Source organism: Nyctereutes procyonoides, unplaced genomic scaffold (genome assembly GCF_905146905.1).
Source record: "Nyctereutes procyonoides isolate TBG_1078 unplaced genomic scaffold, NYPRO_anot_genome, whole genome shotgun sequence".
In the NCBI taxonomy this organism is placed as follows: Eukaryota; Metazoa; Chordata; class Mammalia; order Carnivora; family Canidae; genus Nyctereutes; species Nyctereutes procyonoides.
In genome coordinates this window covers 63,555,993-63,574,998 of record NW_026575126.1, presented here as the reverse complement: position 1 = coordinate 63,574,998, position 19,006 = coordinate 63,555,993, and the positions used below count along the sequence as shown (strand labels likewise).

General features: G+C 48.7%; 1 protein-coding gene across 7 annotated transcripts in view; it reads left to right on the top strand.

The window, feature by feature from the left end:
- The window catches only part of IQCE (IQ motif containing E), a 45,805-nt gene that overhangs the window by 751 nt on the left and 26,048 nt on the right, over positions 1–19,006 (top strand). For 4 of the 7 annotated variants that reach the window (XM_055340607.1, XM_055340605.1, XM_055340604.1 and 1 more), the window contains 7 exons: positions 5,256–5,303; positions 6,670–6,715; positions 9,930–10,058; positions 10,594–10,728; positions 12,215–12,285; positions 16,481–16,594; positions 16,725–16,775. In XM_055340607.1, the coding sequence (XP_055196582.1) occupies positions 5,256–5,303; positions 6,670–6,715; positions 9,930–10,058; positions 10,594–10,728; positions 12,215–12,285; positions 16,481–16,594; positions 16,725–16,775 (594 nt within the window). Of the gene's footprint in view, positions 1–1,575; positions 1,637–2,898; positions 3,033–5,255; positions 5,304–6,669; positions 6,716–9,929; positions 10,059–10,593; positions 10,729–12,214; positions 12,286–16,480; positions 16,595–16,724; positions 16,776–19,006 lie in introns of all 7 variants that reach the window. The other 3 variants (XM_055340608.1, XM_055340606.1, XM_055340609.1) reach the window with 3 other exon arrangements.

Sequence of the window (19,006 nt, the reverse complement as noted above, 5' to 3'; positions counted from 1 at the left end):
GAATGAGTGGCACTGCGGTGCAGGTGCGGGGAGAACGAGGCCTGCAACCGCACTCAGGTGGCCCGAGCAGAACAGGGAACAGGCCCCTGGGGCCGCGGTGGGTTGCAGAGGGCTGCTTCAGGCCGGGTGCTGGAGCAGGTGTCCAGGACTCCCTGGATGCCCCTGCTCAAGGAGACCTGAGAGCGTGGGAGGTGGGACGGTGGGGACTGTTCCAGGGCCTGAGAGAGCTTGCTGCCCTCTGCCCCTCCAGAAGGAGAGCAGGGCCTGACCACAGGGAGCCTCGCAGGCCATGCAGGGAGTTTGCACCTTACTGTGGGCACCGTGAGAAGCCTCTGGAGGGCTCCAGACAGAGACATTTTGGCCACGTTGCTTCCTTCTCAGAGGGCCGAGCCCCGCAGGGCTGCACAGAGCTTACCCAGTACCGGAGCATCCCTTAAGGCACCAAGTCCTGGCCTACTCCAGCTCACCTACCTGGGCGCACTCCTTGCTCCTTCATCTTTAGAAAGTGACTTCCCAGGTCGTGATTACGAAAGCCATGACTGCTAGAGAAAACGTAGGCAGCTTACCCATGATCTAACCACCTGTGCCAGACCACCTCAATATCGGGTGGACTTCCCACCAGTCTTTCCTCAGTGCATCTCTTCCCACGTAGATTTTCTAAAAATCGAGATCATGTTTAAATTGTGTCGTGACCTTTACCATTTAATTTGTTGTTGACGTTTTCCCACAGCCACGTGTTTTCAAGAGCGTGATTTAAAGTCTAACCTGTGGCTACTCCTACTTTACCTGTTTCCCAGCTTTCCCTCTCTTGTTTTCACTTTTATGTGACTATACACATTCTTACACGCGCAAGCATTTGTTAAGCCCCCTATACATGGGAGTCCGAGACACAAAACCAGTTATGCTCTGGTGCCTTGGTCTCAAGGAGTCCAGTCGTGGAGGAGCTGGCACAAAGGTCTCTTGGCGCTTAGGAAACTCTCAGCCCTCGGTCCAGGCTGACCTGTGGCTTTCTGCTGATCTCGGATCAGTCTGAGATTAGACAAAAAACCTCTTGAGAGCAGGCACTGCTCTGTCTGTCCATTCCCTAAGTGGAATGGAGCTGCCTCCAGGCTGGCCGGTGAAGTTCACAGAGCATGTGCTATGTGCCGGGGGCTCACTGTGCGGGCTGTAAGCAGCCCCGCTGACCATGGTACAGAGCCACAGGGGTGACATGGAGCCTGAGTGGGACCACCTGTGACGTAAGAGCCAGTGCTGGTAAAAGGGCTTGAACATATTTATGATGGCTGCTAGTCTATTACCTGAGCCTCTTCAAAGGACTATTTCTGCTTTTCTCCCTTATTCCACTCATGCTTTCCTGCTTCTGTGTATCATAGTTTCTCATCGAAACCTAGACATTTAGATAGAATGTTATAGCAACTTGGTATTGATCCCTCCTCCCCATGGGAGCGATGGGGTTTGCTTGGTGGTTTGTCTGTTTGCTGAGCGATTTGGCTGGATTCACTCTGCAGTTGGTCTTCCCACACCTGTGCGGCCTCTGATTCCCTGCTCACATTCTTTCTTGTTTGTATCTTTTAGCCTAACTACCTAGGGGTCACCCCTGGGTCAGCAGAAGCCACTTTCTGGTCAAAGGTTATGGGTAAGCTCCGTGGCCAGTCAAAACTTTGCCCTTTATCACTGTGTGTACATGTGTGCATGCATTTGCATGTGTATGCATGCATGTGTGCACATGTGTACCTGTGCTGTGTTACATGCATGTGCATGTGTGGTGTGTGCGTGTGTGTTTGTGCACATGTGCATCTGTGGCGTGTGTGTGTGTGTGTGTGTGTGTGTGCGCATCTGAGGTATGTGGCCTGGGGGCTGCTGCCACAGGATGGGGATTTACGGTTTTGCCCACCTGCAACCAGGGCCTAGCAGCTTGGACTGCTCCCCTCCCATGTCACCTAAGAGGGCAGCCTTAGATGAGCACGTGGCCCCCCCAGACTTCCAAGGATGTGTGATTTTACCTCTAAGCCTGGCTTCCTGGGAGCTGCTCTTGGGTCAGAGCTTCTTGTTCAACTAGTGTTTAGTTTAGGGTCATGCTGAGGCCCCAAGTGCTGGTGGGCTTGTGCCCCTTGGTTGATCTAGGTGCGTGTGGGGGGTGTTTCCATGTCCACCTTGAGCCTGCTGCTGATGCGTGCAGTCCAGTGCTTGTAGGCAGCCTCCCTGAGCCTCAGGGTTGACCATGACCCTGGGAAGGCTCTCCTGGGCCTGCTGTAGTTCTGCTTGCTCTGCTGGTTAGTTTTCTGTTGGTATGATCGCACCATGAGGGGGCTTTGCAATTGCTCTCCATTGTGTCACTGTGGTCTTCGACTTGGCAGTGGAATCAGGGAAGCATGAAGATGCTCCACTACCTGCCACAAATAAAGCCAGTCCCCTTGGGCACAAGTGTTAGCCTGCCTCTCCCCTGGGAAAGGACCTTTGTGCTACTGCACAGAACTGGCAGTGGGGACGGCCACATGCTTCTCCTGAAGTGACACCTCTGCTCCAGGAGGGGTGCTGTCCTTCTGGGCCTGACCTTCCCTGTGTGGAACCTCTGCCCTAAAAGCTAACTGGCTTAGGGGTTTTGGGGACCCAGAATCCCTAGCCTGCCACCCCTGGGGCAGAGCTTACACTCTACTTCTGGAACACTCCCCCACCATTCCCCACCATCCTGCCTGCACCCACCTAGAGCAGGTCTCTCTGAAGTAGTTTCTATGGGATGGAGCTTGGGGGGCGAGGAGTGCCCCAGACTCTCACTCAGATTCTTCCTCAGATTTAGTAAATTTTCTTGAATGAATCTTTCTCTATTGCTGTATGCCCTTAGGTCAATTTCCAGAAACCTCAACTGATTGTTTGTTTTATAACTTCTTGTTTGTTTAGACAATCGCCCAAACTCCTCACCTCACCATTCTGGAAGACGTCTTCCTCTCTGTCACCATGTACTTAGTCCCTAGAGGCCCCTGCATCTCCTTCTGGACATGCCATATCTTCTGCCCCAGGGTTGAATTACTAGTGTATGTATACTTCCAGTGCTTTTAAACATCTGGTAGAGGAACGTGTCCCCCGTTGTCAAGGCAGCTGAGCTGCGGAGGGTTGGTGGCATGGCCAACATCACAGCTGGCCCAGAGGCCTGCTGCTACAACTGGCCTTGCAGGACCCCCCTGCCTGCCTGCCCAGTGCCCAGAGGCCCCTGTGTTCCTGACGGGCCATGAATGGGTGCTGTCTAGTTCGCCAGCCTGCAGCAGCGCGGTTCATGCTCAGGGAATCAACCATTAATGCTTTGGTTGTTTTTAACACTGTGTGTGGTCTCTCTCCTGGGGACTGAAGGGGCGGGTCTGAGGAGGCTCTGTGGTTCCAGATCTGACTGGTGGGGCGCAGGTGGTGACCCGTGGTGGGGGACAGGCTGGGGAGAAGACGTGGTGGGTGAACAGACCTGTTGCAGAGAAAGGTAACACACATAACCTCAATCCCTTGTTGAGCCTTCAGGTCATTACACAGTTTTCAAGGTTTTATTCAGAACAAGTCATAATGATGAGTCTCCACAAGAGAAACTTTTTTTGGCTTCTCTATGTAGTTTTCTTGGGAGTTCACACGTGCGGTCGGCAGGTGTGTCCTTTGTGATGCCAGGGCACCAGGACATGGTTGCTGCTGTGGCTCCTCTGGTCTTGAACAGGATCTGCACATCAAATCCTCTGCCTTCCCTTCCTTAATGTTGCACATCATATTAATCCACTTTGCTCAAAGAAAACTCCTCTCTATAATGGGCATGTGCTATTTACACCTGAAAACATCACCCGTTTAGTGACATCGAAAATCTAAGTGGCTGATAAAAGGTTTTGTTTATTTGAGCACACTACCTTCCCCCTGGTCCCACTTCAAGTCCCGCTGTACCATTAGTCCAGACTGTGTCTCAGAGAGGCTGTGTAGCAACACCTGATCCATGTTCCGCTGTGGTCCTGTTTCCAGGGGACCTTCAAGCTGCTAGCAGAATTATTGCTCAAAGTGCTGATGCTCAGCCTTGGATCATCTCTGTGCTTTTCAGAAGGCATCAGAGCCCCACTAGGATAGTAAGTGGGTTCCACCACACCACAGATGGCTCGCTGAGACGTACTCACTCCAGCAGCCAGACACAGTGTCATTGGTTCACAAGAGGGGCGTGCGGTCCCCTCAGTAGCAGCTTCAATCAGCAACACAACAGTCTGAAGGATTTAAATTTTGTTCCTCCTTTCTCTCTCTCTCTCTTTTTAGGATTTAAACTTGGGTGGGATTCCTGAGTGGCGCAGCGGTTTGGCACCTGCCTTTGGCCCAGGGCGTGATCCTGGAGACCCGGGATCGAATCCCACGTCAGGCTCCTGGTGCATGGAGCCTGCTTCTCCCTCTGCCTGTGTCTCTGCCTCTCTCTCTCTCTCTCTGTGACTATCATAAATAATAAATAAAAATTAAAAAAAATAAACTTGGGTGAGTTAACATGGAAACACTCTTCTCTTGGGAAATGACATCCTAGTACTGAAATTAGGTGGTACAGATTTTATTTCCTAACTTAACTGAAATTAAGTGGTACAGAAATATACCCCCAACCCCCAGGCCAGGGCAGGAAGCCTTATTATTCCGAATAATAATGCATGTATTAATGAATGAATGTGTTTTTTTTTTAATTTTTTTTTTTTTATTTATTTACGATAGTCATACAGAGAGAGAGAGAGGCAGAGACACAGGCAGAGGGAGAAGCAGGCTCCATGCACCGGGAGCCCGACGCGGGACTCGATCCTGGGTCTCCAGGATCGCGCCCTGGGCCAAAGGCAGGCGCCAAACCGCTGCGCCACCCAGGGATCCCGTGTTTTTTTTTTTTAAATGACTTTGACTTGCTCTTATAGGATCCAGTTACAGATTCCTCATGTTTTGATGTGAAGGTGATGCAAGCACATTTAAACAGTGCAGAAAACGAAATCCCTTTATCCTGAACTGTTTCTTTATCAACAGTACCCAGCAATTCCCTGAAAATGGTGTCTCTGGACCAACAGACACAGAGCAGCCCCTCAGGCAAGGTTTCTGTGCTGTGTCCCCCACCCATTCCTTCTGCTGGATGGAGCCATCTGGCCACCACCTGTTTCGTGTGTCCTGAATTTCTTGAGTCTCTGCCTCCATAGCTGTGGATGAGCTCTTTCTACCTTGTGTATATGACTGTAGGGAGCCAAGCAGGTGCCCTAAAATTTCAATATTTGCATCTCTTCTTCTAGGGAGATGACAGTCTATCTGCAATTACCTTTGACTCTGACTTTGAGACGGTGAGTGTGATTGAGGGGCAGCCACATATCCTAGCACCAGCTAGGCTATTTTGTCCCTTTTCTTGTAACTCAAACATGTGCACCAGGTCATACCCCACAAATGTTGTGTTTGGATCTGGAATACAAACTCCAAATGCTACTCAGCCCTTAGTTGGATGTAAACAACTATGGTTATCATTTTAAAACTTGTATCCAGATGTTAGTCCTGAGCGGAGTATATTTGAGGCAGATTATAAACTCCTATTCTGCGTCTGTGGTTTTGGCCTACAACCTGCACCACCCCCCTCCGGATCCCCAGTCAGGAGAGGGCTCCGGGTGAGAAAGAGACCCTTTGGCAGTCACAGCCCTGGCACTGCACAATGTCCTGGCCAGATGGCCCCTGGAGTCCCCAGGATGCAGGGAGCTAGGCTGAAGCGTCTCCAGGCAAACTAGCCCCCATCCTGGTCTCTCTGGGTTCATCTGGGAAGCTGTGCTGGATAGAAAAGCCCACCAGCCATGCAGTTGGGAAAGAAGAGCACAAGGAGCATGTGCCCAAAAGGCAGGGTCACAGACAAACGTCTGCACAGAGTTCTGAGGGCATGTGGCCCCAGCAGATCCCCATTCCACAAGAGCCTCATAGGCTCCTTGTCTGTCGTGAGGAACCTCTGCAGAGTTAGGGATGTTCCCTCCACACCACTGAGAACAGGAGCCCAACATGTCCCCTGGAGAAGTAGGGATCCAGCCCGTCCACTGGGTAAAATTCAGAATGTAGAGTTCATTGTTTCTACCAGAAGGGAAGCAAAGGGGATCCTCTGTCTAGTGGGAAGCAGTTGAGGAAAACAAGGCGCCAAAGGTTGTGTCATTTCCCAGGCGCGCAAGTAGTGGGTAGGAGAACCAAGTTGGTGCCCAGTTCTGCACTTGGCATCAGGGTTGGCCCGGGAGATGGTGAACCAACAGATCTGTCCTCTGCTGGACCTTCCCTCCCCAGGAGGATTCGCAGGTGCCTTATTCATAAGGGTTTCTTCTTGTTGAATCTGCCCTCATGGACAGTCACACCCTGGTGCTCCAGGCGCTGACATGAGGACAGTGGGGTGGTCACAGATACACCATTTGTGTGGTATCTCCTGTCTGCACTTAGGTGGTGTCACCAGAGCTCCCGGGGACCCAGCCCAGCTAGAGTGCTGTACTCCTTACGTTTCCTGGGGTCGCCCTGCTTTGCGATGGGTTTCTTTCTTGGCCCAGACTATGCTAACATCTCTGCTGGGTGAATCTCGCTGCCCTTGCACCTGCCCTGACCCATCCTGATCACACCTGTGCTTCACACCTGAGGCTGCTGGGCTGCTCCAGAAGGCTGGGCATGCTTTACCTCATTTCTTCTTTCTTTCAGAAAGCAAAAAGGAAAAGTTTCCACAAACCTCCACCCACATCACCGAGTAAGTATGACCAGACCCCTCATCCCTCAAATTTCTTTAGTTTAACCCAGAAAATGATTTTCAGAAACTGTCCTTCCCTGGCATCCTGGGAGAAAGATTACGAATATCTTCTTCAAACACTTAGGGTCATTGAGATAGGACACTCCACTGCTTGGCTCTGTTTTGTGTTAGGGTGTTTGGAGCTGGCGCTCTTGGGGTCCCTGCCTTCCCCTGTGGCCCCAGTGGTCCCCATGGGAGGAGGCCTGATGAGGGGCTGAGGCTCCTGAGTGGTTGCTGTCCCTGGGGCCTCTGGCAGACACAGTGCTTCTGGCCTCTTGTGCTCTTTCCTTTCTCTTGTGCTCTGCTGTGGCCAGAGGGCCTTGTGCCCTGGGGTTTGGCTCTAGAGTCAGAGCTGTTGTCAGCACACTGTGTTGAGCAGATGTAGTGGCTTTCTTGTGGGCTCTCCCTGGCTGCGTTTGCTGGCAAGTTCTGTGTTCCCCATCCTCAACAGGGGTGGCAGATCTGTCCAGGAGACACTGTCCTTGGCTGTGGGCAAGCAGGTGGCTGCCTGTTGGGGAACCAGGTCGTGGGGATGGGTCCTCCACCCAGGCGGCTGAGTGCCTTCTGAATAACAGGCATTTACTTCTTATGGTCCTGGAGGCCAGAGGCCCAAGACTAGTATCCCAGCATGGTTGGGTTCTGGTGAGGCCTCTTTTGGGCTGTAGACAGCCACTACCATTGTATCTCACACAGAGGAAGGGGTGAGGGAGCTCTGTGGGGTCCATTCTATAGGAGCACCAATCCCATGACAAGGGTCTCATCTCATGACCCAACCATCTCCTGGAGGCCTCACCCCCTAATGTGATCACATTAGGGCTTTAGGTTTCAGAGTAAGGCTTATGGGAGGCACAGGCATTTAGTCCGTGGTGCATGGAGTTAGTCCAGATGGCCAGCCCGGCCTCTCTCATTTTCAACTGTCTGACATTGCTCTAGAGCACAGTGAACCAATCACATGTGAATCTTATGCTTAGGAATGTTTTTATGACAAAGTTTAGATCCTGGATTAGCTTCCTTTTGCGACTCAAAAACCTGAGGCTGTCCCTGACTTTATTTTATATATATGTTTTTTACATACATGTACATTTCAAACAGACTGTGTCATGTATGTGACACACTCAGAGAATACTAATGGACTTTTCTATTAGCCCAAGAAAAACATAATTGGAAAGATAAATTCCAGCAAAGGAGAGAAGCATGTTCTATGTTACAAAGTAATATAAGCATTAGAAAGAAACTATCAGCTTGAATTTTTGATGTCGTCCTCTCCTTCCATGGAGGAAATTGACAGTCGATATGAAGTAGAAGTGTGGTATTTGTGTTTTAACCCTTCTTGTTTTATTTTACTTTTTTTTTTAAGATTTTTTTTTAATTTATTCTTGAGACACAGAGAGAGAGAGAGAGAGAGAGGCAGAGACACAGGCAGAGGGAGAAGCAGGCTCCATGCAGGGAGCCTGATGTGAGACTTGATCCTGGGACTCCAGGATCACACCCTGGGCTGAAGGTGGTGCTAAACTGCTGAGCCACCCAGGCTGCCCCCTTCTTGTTTTAGAACCATTTTGTTTGAAGTCCTTTTTGGCTACAAGGTACCTAAGGTAAATGTCACAGCATCTTTCCTGATTCTTACTGAAAGTCAGTGTTTCGAGTGTTTAAAATCGTAAAAATCAAATTGTTTTTTAACTTGATTTCTGCAAATGTCAGAATTGCATTTCATGTAATATACAATAGTGAGAACCCCCAAATCACAACTCGAGAGGGCTGCTGAACCTCAGCGACCCCACTTCTTCTCGCGCTTTCTCCTGGCGGCCTAGCAGGGCCTCTCGTCCAGCACCAGTGCCGATTATCAGTGTCCTGTCCCCCTGCTCTGACGCCTCTTTCCCCGGGCCGGCGTGGCCTCACACTGGTTGGCCTGATCTCCCTTCATGGCCTTCGGAACGCCCCTTCAGCAGGTGCACTTCTGTCTGGATTGCCCGGGCTACGACAGCAGCAACTGCGTGTCCTGTTCCCTTAGCTTGTTACTTCTCTGTAATGCCTAAGCCAGTTTCGCGTGTTTGTAGCTTCCAAGGCGTGGGGATTTGGTGCTTGCAGCCCTTCTCGCCAGCGTACTTCCCGCTTTGGTCTACGCGTATACATGTTCCTGAGGAATTCTTACTATTTGTCAATGAATCGCATACATTTAGGAGGGAAATGTTACTTGGGGAGCTGTTTTCCTAACCACTAATTTACTTTATAAGTGAGCACTTAAATGAACAAAATTTGGAAGGCCTTCATCTTCCCGTGAGCAAAAATGCATCCAGGTCTAATGTATCTTTATTCTCCTGTTCTAAATCATAATGGGAAATTTCTCATAAATTTTGAAGCCATGGAAAAAAACATAGAAGTTTTTTAAAAATTTAAAAAATGTTAGCTTTTCGGGACCTGCTATAGACAGACATTTCTTTGCTAATTATAAACATGTTTTATGACGAACTAAGTTTTTGCATAAATTTGTCATATCTTCCAGAATTAAAGAGATGAAATCCCAGATTAAAAAAAGAACTTTAAAACGTTTCCCTTGTTTTGATAAAACTAAAAGTGCCGTAGAAAGGTCATTTTTTCTCATTTCTTCTAGATTTTTTATTTTTATTTTTTTAAGATTTTATTTTATTTATTCATGAGACACACAAAGAGAGAGGCAGAGACATAGGCAGAGGGGGAAGTAGGCTCCCTGCAAGGAATCTGATGTGGGACTCAATCCCAGGACCTTGGGGTCATGACCTGGACCAAAGGCAGATACTCTATCACTGAGCCACCCAGGCACCCCTCTTCTAGATTTTTTAATACATTAAGTTCTTGATATTATTGCTTATGTCACAAAATGGACCATTTTTTACAACATTAAGTACAATAGACACAAAATTGTATGTTCAGTATATCACAACTATGTAAAACTACACATGCATCTGAAAACGTCAAATATTGGTAGAATTAAGGATTTGTGTTTTTAGACAAATTTCCCATTATGTTGTCTTTATAATGGAATTTAAAAAGAAATATAAGTCTATGTACATATATCATAGCTGTGTTTTTGACTTTTGTCAGAATGTTCTGGTGAGTATGCTGTTTTGCCTCTCTGAAGCACATATGTTGAGGGGGCATTGATATCTTGCACTTCTGAAACCATATATTGGCTTTCCAGAGTCACCTTATCACTCTAAGCCGCGAAAAGTGGCATCCTGGAGATCTCTGAGGACAGCAGCAAGCATGCCTCTTGGTAACAGAATGTCCTTAACCCCACAGAAGCTGTGGCTGGGAAGCTCAAAGCAAGGTATGTGGTTGCTCCGACAGAAACTTTTCCTGCTCCAGAGGAGAGTTTTAGGACTTGCAGGTGGTAATTTAGGATAGAGTTTCTGATATGACTTATTTGAATGACATTGTTTTTAATCCTCTCAAAGACGTTGCATTAAGTGTGGTTTCTGATGGTTTGCGTGTGTGACACTGTATCCCTTTGAGTCTTAGGATGTCTCAGCAGTGCTGGCCGTGGCCTATTGGAACCAGCTCCTACTGGCTTGCAAGAGCCAATTGTTCAGTTTCTAGGAATTTTGTGAGCTGGTCGATGTCACACTGGCAGCTTGAAATTGGATGTGGTGGGAATATTTATACCATGGAAATAGGCAGATGCTACAAAACTGGGCTTTGTTTTTTGAGAGCTGCTGATTAAACATCTATCAGCCTACCAAGATTGTCAGTATCTGCTGGTTGACTTAAACTTTCCTCAACCCACGAAGATTGATTATTAGGGGCAAAACCTCCTGTTTCATTTATCTGTCCTGTCCTATTAAATCCGTGCACATTCAAACCAGGAAGTCTGACCCAACCCCTGAAGTCAGACCTGACCTTGGAGCATGCATGGACCAACCCCCCGAGCAGCACTCCCGACTATCTGACAGAAGCTTTAAGAATGAAGAGGTCAAATCTCAGGCGTTCCGCCAGCAACGGTGAGCACGCTAATGGTGACGAGGCCACAAGAAGGGAAAGCCCGAGATTTGTGGTTTGACATAGTGAGATTTGGGGCTTCCTGTACTGGCTCCATCCCTATGAGATCATGGAGAGAGGACAGGGACCCTACAAGTCCACTCTGCCTTCCTAGAAAGTAGTTTCCCTAATGTGGACAGTGGTATCTTCCCGGGCTCCAATTGGGCCTGCCTCCCTAAGCTTAGAGCCTTATTGAAATCTATTGGGGGCAGCCCAGGTGGCTCAGCGGTTTAGTGTCACCTTCAGCCCAGGGCCTGATCCTGGAGACCTGGGATCGAGTCCCACATCAGGTTCCCTGCGTGGAGCCTGCTTCTCCTTCTGCCTTTGTCTCTGCCTCTCTCTGTGTGTGTCTCTCATGAATAAATAAATAAAATCTTAAAGAAATCTATTGGATAGGGATGCCTGGGTGGCTCAGCAGTTGGCTCAGATCATGATCCTGAGATCCGGGATTGAGTCCTGCATTGGGCTCCTGCTAAGAGCCTGCTTCTTCCTCTGCCTATGTCTGTCTATCTGTCTGTCTGTCTCTCTCTCTCTCTCATGAATAAATAAATACATCTAAAAAAAAAGAAATCTGGGATCCCTGGGTGGCGCAGCGGTTTGGCGCCTGCCTTTGGCCCAGGGCGCGATCCTGGAGACCCAGGATCGAATCCCACATCGGGCTCCCGGTGCATGGAGTCTGCTTCTCCCTCTGCCTATGTCTCTGCGCCTCTCTCTCTCTCTCCCTCTGTGACTATCATAAATAAATAAAAAATAAAAATGTTTAAAAAAAAAGAAATCTATTGGATAAACAATATTAGAAATAACAATTGCAAATAATAAAAAGCCCAAATCTCACCAGAAAGGCTGGGTCTGTTATCCTGTCTCGCCTTCTGTCTCGCCTTTATCCACGTTTCCTACCTGGCTTTCACTGCTCTCCTTGGAGACTTGTGCAGGGAACATGGTGAGCCCATGTCACCTTGCCCCCTGAACTGATCCCCTCCCTGCGTTTGCTGGCTCTGTGTTCTACTTTAGGCTTGAATGTTCTAGAGTCTTAATACATTAACTATCCTACTGAAACCAGAGTATGCTTCATTCACTACGCTTCATTCACTGGACATTGGAAGGGGTGTTGTTCATTGCCTTTTTACTTGGTTTGCTATATAAAAACTTGAACTTACCACTTCTTTTGACCCCTTCTTTCCTTTTCCTGCATGTGAGCCCTGTGTTCACACCTTTCCATTTCCTCCTGCTTTATCTTTCTGGATCACTCTCAGTTTTAGTCTCCTTACTTTTGTGGGGAGTATGGCGGTCAGGCTAAAAGTGTTGAAGTATTTTTACTCTTTTTTTTTTTAAGCCTCCTTTTTTTAAAAAAGGTAATTTTGTCAACTTCCAGGTTTTCCTTCAGGTACAGCCAAGAATTCTATCTACTGTTCAGATGATCTTATCCAACATTTTCTTGTCCCCCTCCAGGTCACGTTCCTGGAACCCTCATCTACAGAGAGAAGGAAGACATGTATGACGAGATCATTGAACTGAAGAAGGTAGTGTTTCTGTCTATCCCTTGCTGGTTTTCGACAGCAAGAGCCTTCTGCAGGGACAGCGGGGAAGGTCAGGGTCAGTGCTGACATGTCTGCCCGGGAAGAACATGAGCTTTGAAGGGACACCCGAGTTCAAACCCCGGCCCCGTGTCATGGAAGCTGGGTTTCCCACCTAGCACCACTGTAGAAGAGGCCTCTCCAAGTATGTAGGTTCCATCTGTGCTCTGCTCTCGCAGCCTGGCAGGGAGGCAGGGGAAACACAGACTTGACCTCACAGTGTCTCTGCACAGAGATTTGGCATCGGGTAAGGTCACTGGTGTCATTATTATTAGTAGCCTCCCATGTGTGTGACTGTTTCACATTTACCGGATGTTCCACATGCCCTCACTCAGTGGGTCTCTACAGGAGTCTGGGAGGGAGTGCATGGCTCTCTCCAGTGCTGACCTTGAGACTCAGACAAGGTAGTCTGTCCAAGGTCGACCAGTAGCAGAATGAAGACTTCTACCAAGGCCATCTGCCTCCCAGGGCCAGGGCTGCTTTTACTTTCCCATGCTATCTCCCATCCTTAAAGTATGAATTGCACTGATAAATCACCGTCATCCTCGTCACCGTCACCATAACCACCAGTGCCACACTGTTCTTTAGTGCTCATCCACATTCCTGTGCCCCTGGAGAAGAGGCCAGGGTTCACTCCCTTACATAGCATTAATCTCTTTCAAGCCCTACCATCCCCGCCAGCTGAGCTGCTTCCAGGGGCAGGATCCTCTGGGCACCCGAGGTTAAGCGGGGTGTGGGCAGCTAGCACGCCCAGGGCACAGCCGTGGAGAGGAGTCTGTGAGCCATCCTACCTGAGGAACATGTGATCTAGGCTGCTGTGGACAAGACGCAGCCCTTCTGTATCGGTCCAAACAAGATGCTCAGATTTCAGATAGAACCAAGATACTCTTCACCCATGGGAGCTGCCTGGTGGTTAAAGTGCTATTCCATGCACCCGAACTCCCTTGTCCTTTGAAACTGTAAGCACATGTTGGACAACTGCTTCTCAGGCATACCGTGGGGAGAACCCTCATTTTGAACTCTGAATAATCACTGCAGCAACACTCGTGAATCTCCTTGGGGCTAGAATTGGGTCTCTGGGTAAAATTATACTGACTTTATTCAAACTTAACATTATGGGCTTCTGGAAAAAAAAATCAGCCTAAGCTCCTAAATGCAGAGAGAAGAGAACGTCACTTCCATGACTCTGTTGCTCTGGGATCAGTTTTCTGTGGCAAGTGATGCCTCCCAATTCCTGTTGAAAAATGGCAATCATAAAGGGGCAATCTCACAGGGTCACTGTGAGAGTTTAGCAAGGTACCCATGTGCGTGCCACCACTCCACGCCTGGTACTCAGCTGGAGGCCAGGAATGTAGACCGCCCAGGCAGTGGCAGAGATGTCATGGAGAGTCCTCTGCACCCAGCACCAGTCTCCCCTACCCGCCAGCTTAGTATCGAGACCAGGACACAGACACGGGCACAGTGTGAGTGTTGGATTCCATGCCATGTTGCCACGTGTGTATATTCACATACCTGCCACCACAGTCAACACACATGCTGCTCCAGACTGTCCCTTAAACTGTCCCTTTGTGGTCACACCCACCTCCCCTCCCCACTCATCACTCCTCACTCTTGGTGACCACTGACTTTTCTCCCCATCTCTATAATTTTTGCATCCTGATAATGTCCTATACATGGAATTAAAGAGCATGTGACCTCTTAAGATTGGTATTTTCTATCAGTGTCTTGCCCTGAGAGCCTTCCACAGCAGCCCATACAAGTGACTCCTTCCACTCGGCCCTGGTCCAGCTGTGTCTGTCTGAATGTCTTCACACTCTCTTGCTGGGTGTGTATGCATTTAGGGTCCCTGTTGTATTTTTTTGATGTGTTAATTCCCCGAAGACCCTTTGGCCCGTGGATTATTTGGAATTGTGTTGTTAAATTTCTGAGAATTTAAAGATTTTCTCATTTTTTTTGTTGCTGAATTGACTTTGACTCATTATGGCCACAGAACACATCCCGTGTAGTTTCATTTCTTTTGTGTGGCTCAGGGAGTGCCCCTTTGCAGCTTTGCCACGGGCCAGAGTAGAGAGCATGTACATTGCTGCCAGGCAGGGTGTCGTGTGCAGGCAGTCAAACTCTTTGGGGTGTCAGGGTGAGCTCCCCTGCACCCCTGCCGGGTTTCTGTCCAGCTGCTTGCTCATCACTGAGAGAAGAGTGTTGAAGGCCCCACTGTGCTCATAGGTTTCATTTCCCCTCCAGTTTTGTCACGTGTCTTCACACTCTCTTGCTAGGTATGTATGCATTTAGGGTCCCTGTCTCTTCAGTGGACTGACCCTTAAAGTCACTATGTGACGTATCATCAACTTTGCCTGATGATAATGTACCCACTCCGTCTCTTTCCATCCTATTACTGCCACCTTCTGTCTCGTTACGTTAAAGTCAGTTTCTTGTAGACAGCATATGCTTGGTCATGTTCTTTAATCTACTTTGCCAGTTTCTGTCTTCCAGGTGGTTTGTTTAGATCATTTATATTTAATACAACTTTTGGTATTCCGTGATATAATTTTTCCATTTTATTTTGTGCGTGTGACCTCATTACCCTGGACGGTAAAGTCCTGACCCTCCCACGGGCCTCCTCTGACCACCCTTCTCCCTCAGCAAGAAAGGGGCTGGGAGCCTTGCTACAGCCCAGAGGGTAGGGGTAAGGGGTGGGGGCTGGGCTCTGCACTCAGCCCTTGCTGACAGGGGTGGGGCTACGCTCTGTTCTGCAGGGTCTGTCTGAGGTAGAGCATTTGTTGTCTGTGAGTTTTCTGCCTAGGGAGGTTGCCCCTTTCCTGCTGGGGAGCAGAGGCTTTCCTTTCTGTGTCTGTGGACTTGTGTAGGCTTTTGGCATCTTCTGCACTCCACTGAGAGTGTGTAAGGCACAAGAGGGGATTCTGTGGTCATCTCTTGGGTCCTGAGCCCCAGGCTAGTCTGCTTCTTCTCTCCCCCCTTCTGATGCTCCTTTTGTTTGTGCTACGTACTATGTCCAAGGTTTTTCACTGTACAGAGCAGGAGGAAAGAGAACAGTGAGTGTATCCCCATTTCCAAAGCAGAATTCCCACTATTCGATTTCTTCTTCCCAATGACTGTGCATGAACTGACTTATTCATTAAGCCCTCACTGAGTGCCAGGAACTCTCATGCCCCAGAGCAATACCGGCCAATGGTGGGCATGCGGCCGACCTGTGAGGCCACCCTCTGTGGGTGCACGTTACGAGTCAGCTGGCCGGTTGTAGTTTTGTTCAGATGCTGTCTCTGCTACGCACCACAAGACTCCAGAAAGGAGAAGGGTGTTTCCAGGATGACTGGCTGTTGACATGCAGGCTGATGCTGGAAGCTGAATAAATGTACACTGGCTGCTCGTATGGGCGCTGGCCGCAGCGGCTGGTCACTGCTGTTGGAACCTCATGCTCTCTGTACTGTGGGGTTTCACCACCTGGGAGAGAGCTTTTTCAAGTGAGGACATGGAAAACAAAAATGAAAAATTCCTTGCCATCACTGTTTCATAAAAGGGTGAAGTCCAGAATAGAAGGAGGGAGAGATTTCTAAGTACAGGGCAGCTGTGGGATTGAACCAGTTTAGATTAGGGGAAAATTGACAGCATGGTCTTTTCTCCTCAGTTCACCACAGACTGGTAAAAACTTAGGAGCCATTGCTCTTGACCCCCTGAGCCTTAGCTGAGGACAAGGATTTTAAGTGGACATTAGTTAGCCTTTGATAAGTTTTAGTGACACCTGCTGTGACATACGTGGGCTGTCCGGTGGGCGTGGAAGGGAGTGTGATGGTAGAACTTTCCAGAAGTGCTGTTGATGGTGTCGATGTGTAGAGCAGTGTTTCTCAGAGAGGGAGGGTGTGCCTTTTAGGGCAGGGGGCTCCTAGTCGCTTGGGATGGTCCTGCACCTAACGGCATCTCCCCAGTCCCTGTCCACCAAGTGCCGGGGGTGCCCACAGGACTCCTTCCTGTGACATCCAGCTCTCCGTCCCCCTGCGCCACACACAGTACCCTGACTGGGCACCAGGCCACTTTGCCAGACCTGCTCCGGCTGCTATTTCCCCTGGCGTTTGTGTGCGCACATGTGTGCATGGGTGTGCATGTGTGTGGTTATGTTTCCCTTCAGTCCCTGCACATGCAGAAAAGTGACGTGGATCTCATGAGAACAAAGCTTCGGCGCCTAGAAGAGGAAAATAGCAGGAAGGACCGGCAGATAGAGCAGCTTTTGGATTCATCACGAGTAAGTCGTGGTCCTGCAGTGGTGGCACCCGGCCATGGGCTGGGAAGGCACAGGCTCCACTCCTCAGGCTGCTGGGGGGAGAGGCCGTTCCCTCTGCCTGTGTCTTCATCTCTCCATCTGCTTACTGCAGGGCCCGGATTTTGTTCGGACTCTGGCAGAGAAAAGGCCTGATACTGGCTGGGTGAGTACAATCTCCAGCAGGACGCATAACCTTCCCACTGAAATCTGAAAACAGCCCACAGTTGAGGGATGCCTTTCCTCTAACACAGTCGTGCAACAAAGACAGAGATGAGGGCCCAGAGCTCCCTAAAGCCAGTCTCCACGCAGCCAGAGGGCTTGCAAGAGGACACCGTGAGCACTGTTAGGGGACGTGAGGGGGCTGAGCAGGCTCCGCGCAGAGCAGGAGGTACACTGTAGGGAACGGGGTCACAGTGGAGATGTCCCCCGCCACACCCAATACACACATTGCTCTGAACTAATGACGCTAAGTGGAAACAAACAGCAGACACACACACGACACCTCTGCTGTGAGACTGCACAACATATGGTGATGGTTAAGGGAGCCATTCTGCAGTGGGTGCAGTGGCAGGAACCATGATACACTTTTGTCCAAAAGTGTATCCTGATAAACCTCCTGAGTCAAGGGAGCACAGTTTTATAGAAATGCAAAATTCAAAAAGAAAGTGGGAAGGGACACGGTTTTGAGATTATTGAACACAAGGAATTAAGAAACATTAGTGAGATGATTGTTGGGTTTGGTGACACAAAATTTATAACAAAACCCTCTGAGACCACAGTGGGAACTGGCTCGATATAACGGGGAACGGGGGGATGTGAATCAGTTCAACAGAATCCTCTATCCCGAGCACACGGAGAGTGTGCTGGCCTGTATACAGAAGGCAAGACTCAGCCCAGCATAAATGGTTAAAGCCTGGCTCTGCTCCGAGGACAGCACAAAGGAAATGCTTTCAGGGCCTGAAAACAAATCCAAGTGTTTCCACAAGAAAATCGTTTTTAGATGAATAGCAACTCCTGGATCTTACATGGTCGTACATAATCTCGTTGGATTTTTTGTGGTAGGGAGTCAATCTCCTTTTTTTAAAATCCAGAAACAGGTTAAGAGATTCTCCCCGCTTGGGTTCGTAGTGAATCCACAGGCCCCATGCAGGCTGGGTGGCATCAGCCTTGGTCCCTGCCACTACCTCAGCCGTCAATACTTGAGTGAAGATGTTCACTTGAACCACCATGAGTAAAGCCCTCATACCTTAAAACAGCAGAATAAACAGATGGTCAAAACCAGTGTCCGCAGGGCTGAGAAGGCACAGGCATACTCGGAGCTGGATGCTGCATTTTAAGTTGGCACGACTGAGCCGAGGAATGGTCCATGAAGTCATGCCTTCCATTTGTCCAGTACTGCTCTCTTTCGGGCTCTCTGGGGAAAAAATCCAATATAAAAGGGCTTTCACATAAGGATATTTATAGCTGCCCAATCGAGAGGGGAATATTGAGGAGAAACCATTAAAATAAAATAACACTACATTAAAATACATCTTAAGAAAAATGATTTTAAAGACTATTAAAAATGATTTATTTTTAAATTTTTTTAATTTTTAAAAAATGATTTATAAAGAATATACCAACTATGTTCAGAATCATGTGATTAATTTAGGTGAGGATTTAGAATTATGTAAATAATGCATACTTGTAGAGGAAGGGCTTTTTGCATTTTTGTTCTGATGCTGTGGGGTTTTTGGTTGTTTTTTTTTTCTTAGACTTTATTTTATTTAGAGAGAGAGTGCATGTGAGCAGGGGGCAGGGCAGAGAGAGTGAGAGAATCTCAAGGAGACTCTGCTGGGTGTGGAGTCTGATGTGGGGCTTGATCTCCCGACCCTGAGATCACAACCTGAGCCAAAATCAAGAGTCAGAGGCTCAACCGACTGAACCACCAGGCGCCCTGCTATGAATTTTTTTTTTCAATTAAAGTTGATTACAAGTAGAAATTCTAGATCCTCAGGTATGTACCATTCCCGCTTTCATATCCGTTGCCGAATCACCCTTCAGAGTCACTGCGTCTTGTGACTAGACACTTGTGCTGGTCACTGTCTCCCCTCAAGAGACATTTGCACACATGCACAAGGAAGGCTGGATATCTACTGCAGGCTTGTTTGTATTCACAGCTTAGACATCTGTCAGTGGAGAAATGCTTGTCTACACCAAATGATCGTACTGTGCAAGAATAACCTACATCTGTAGGCAGCACAGGGTTAGACCACCAAGACCGTTTGTGCTGTGAAAGGAACAACTTGCAGACTGCGTGGTGGGATGACATTTCTGCAGACACAACAGTGCCATAATGCCAGTGGGGACACATCCGTATGACAAGGTCTAGAGAATACAGATTCAATTGGTAAT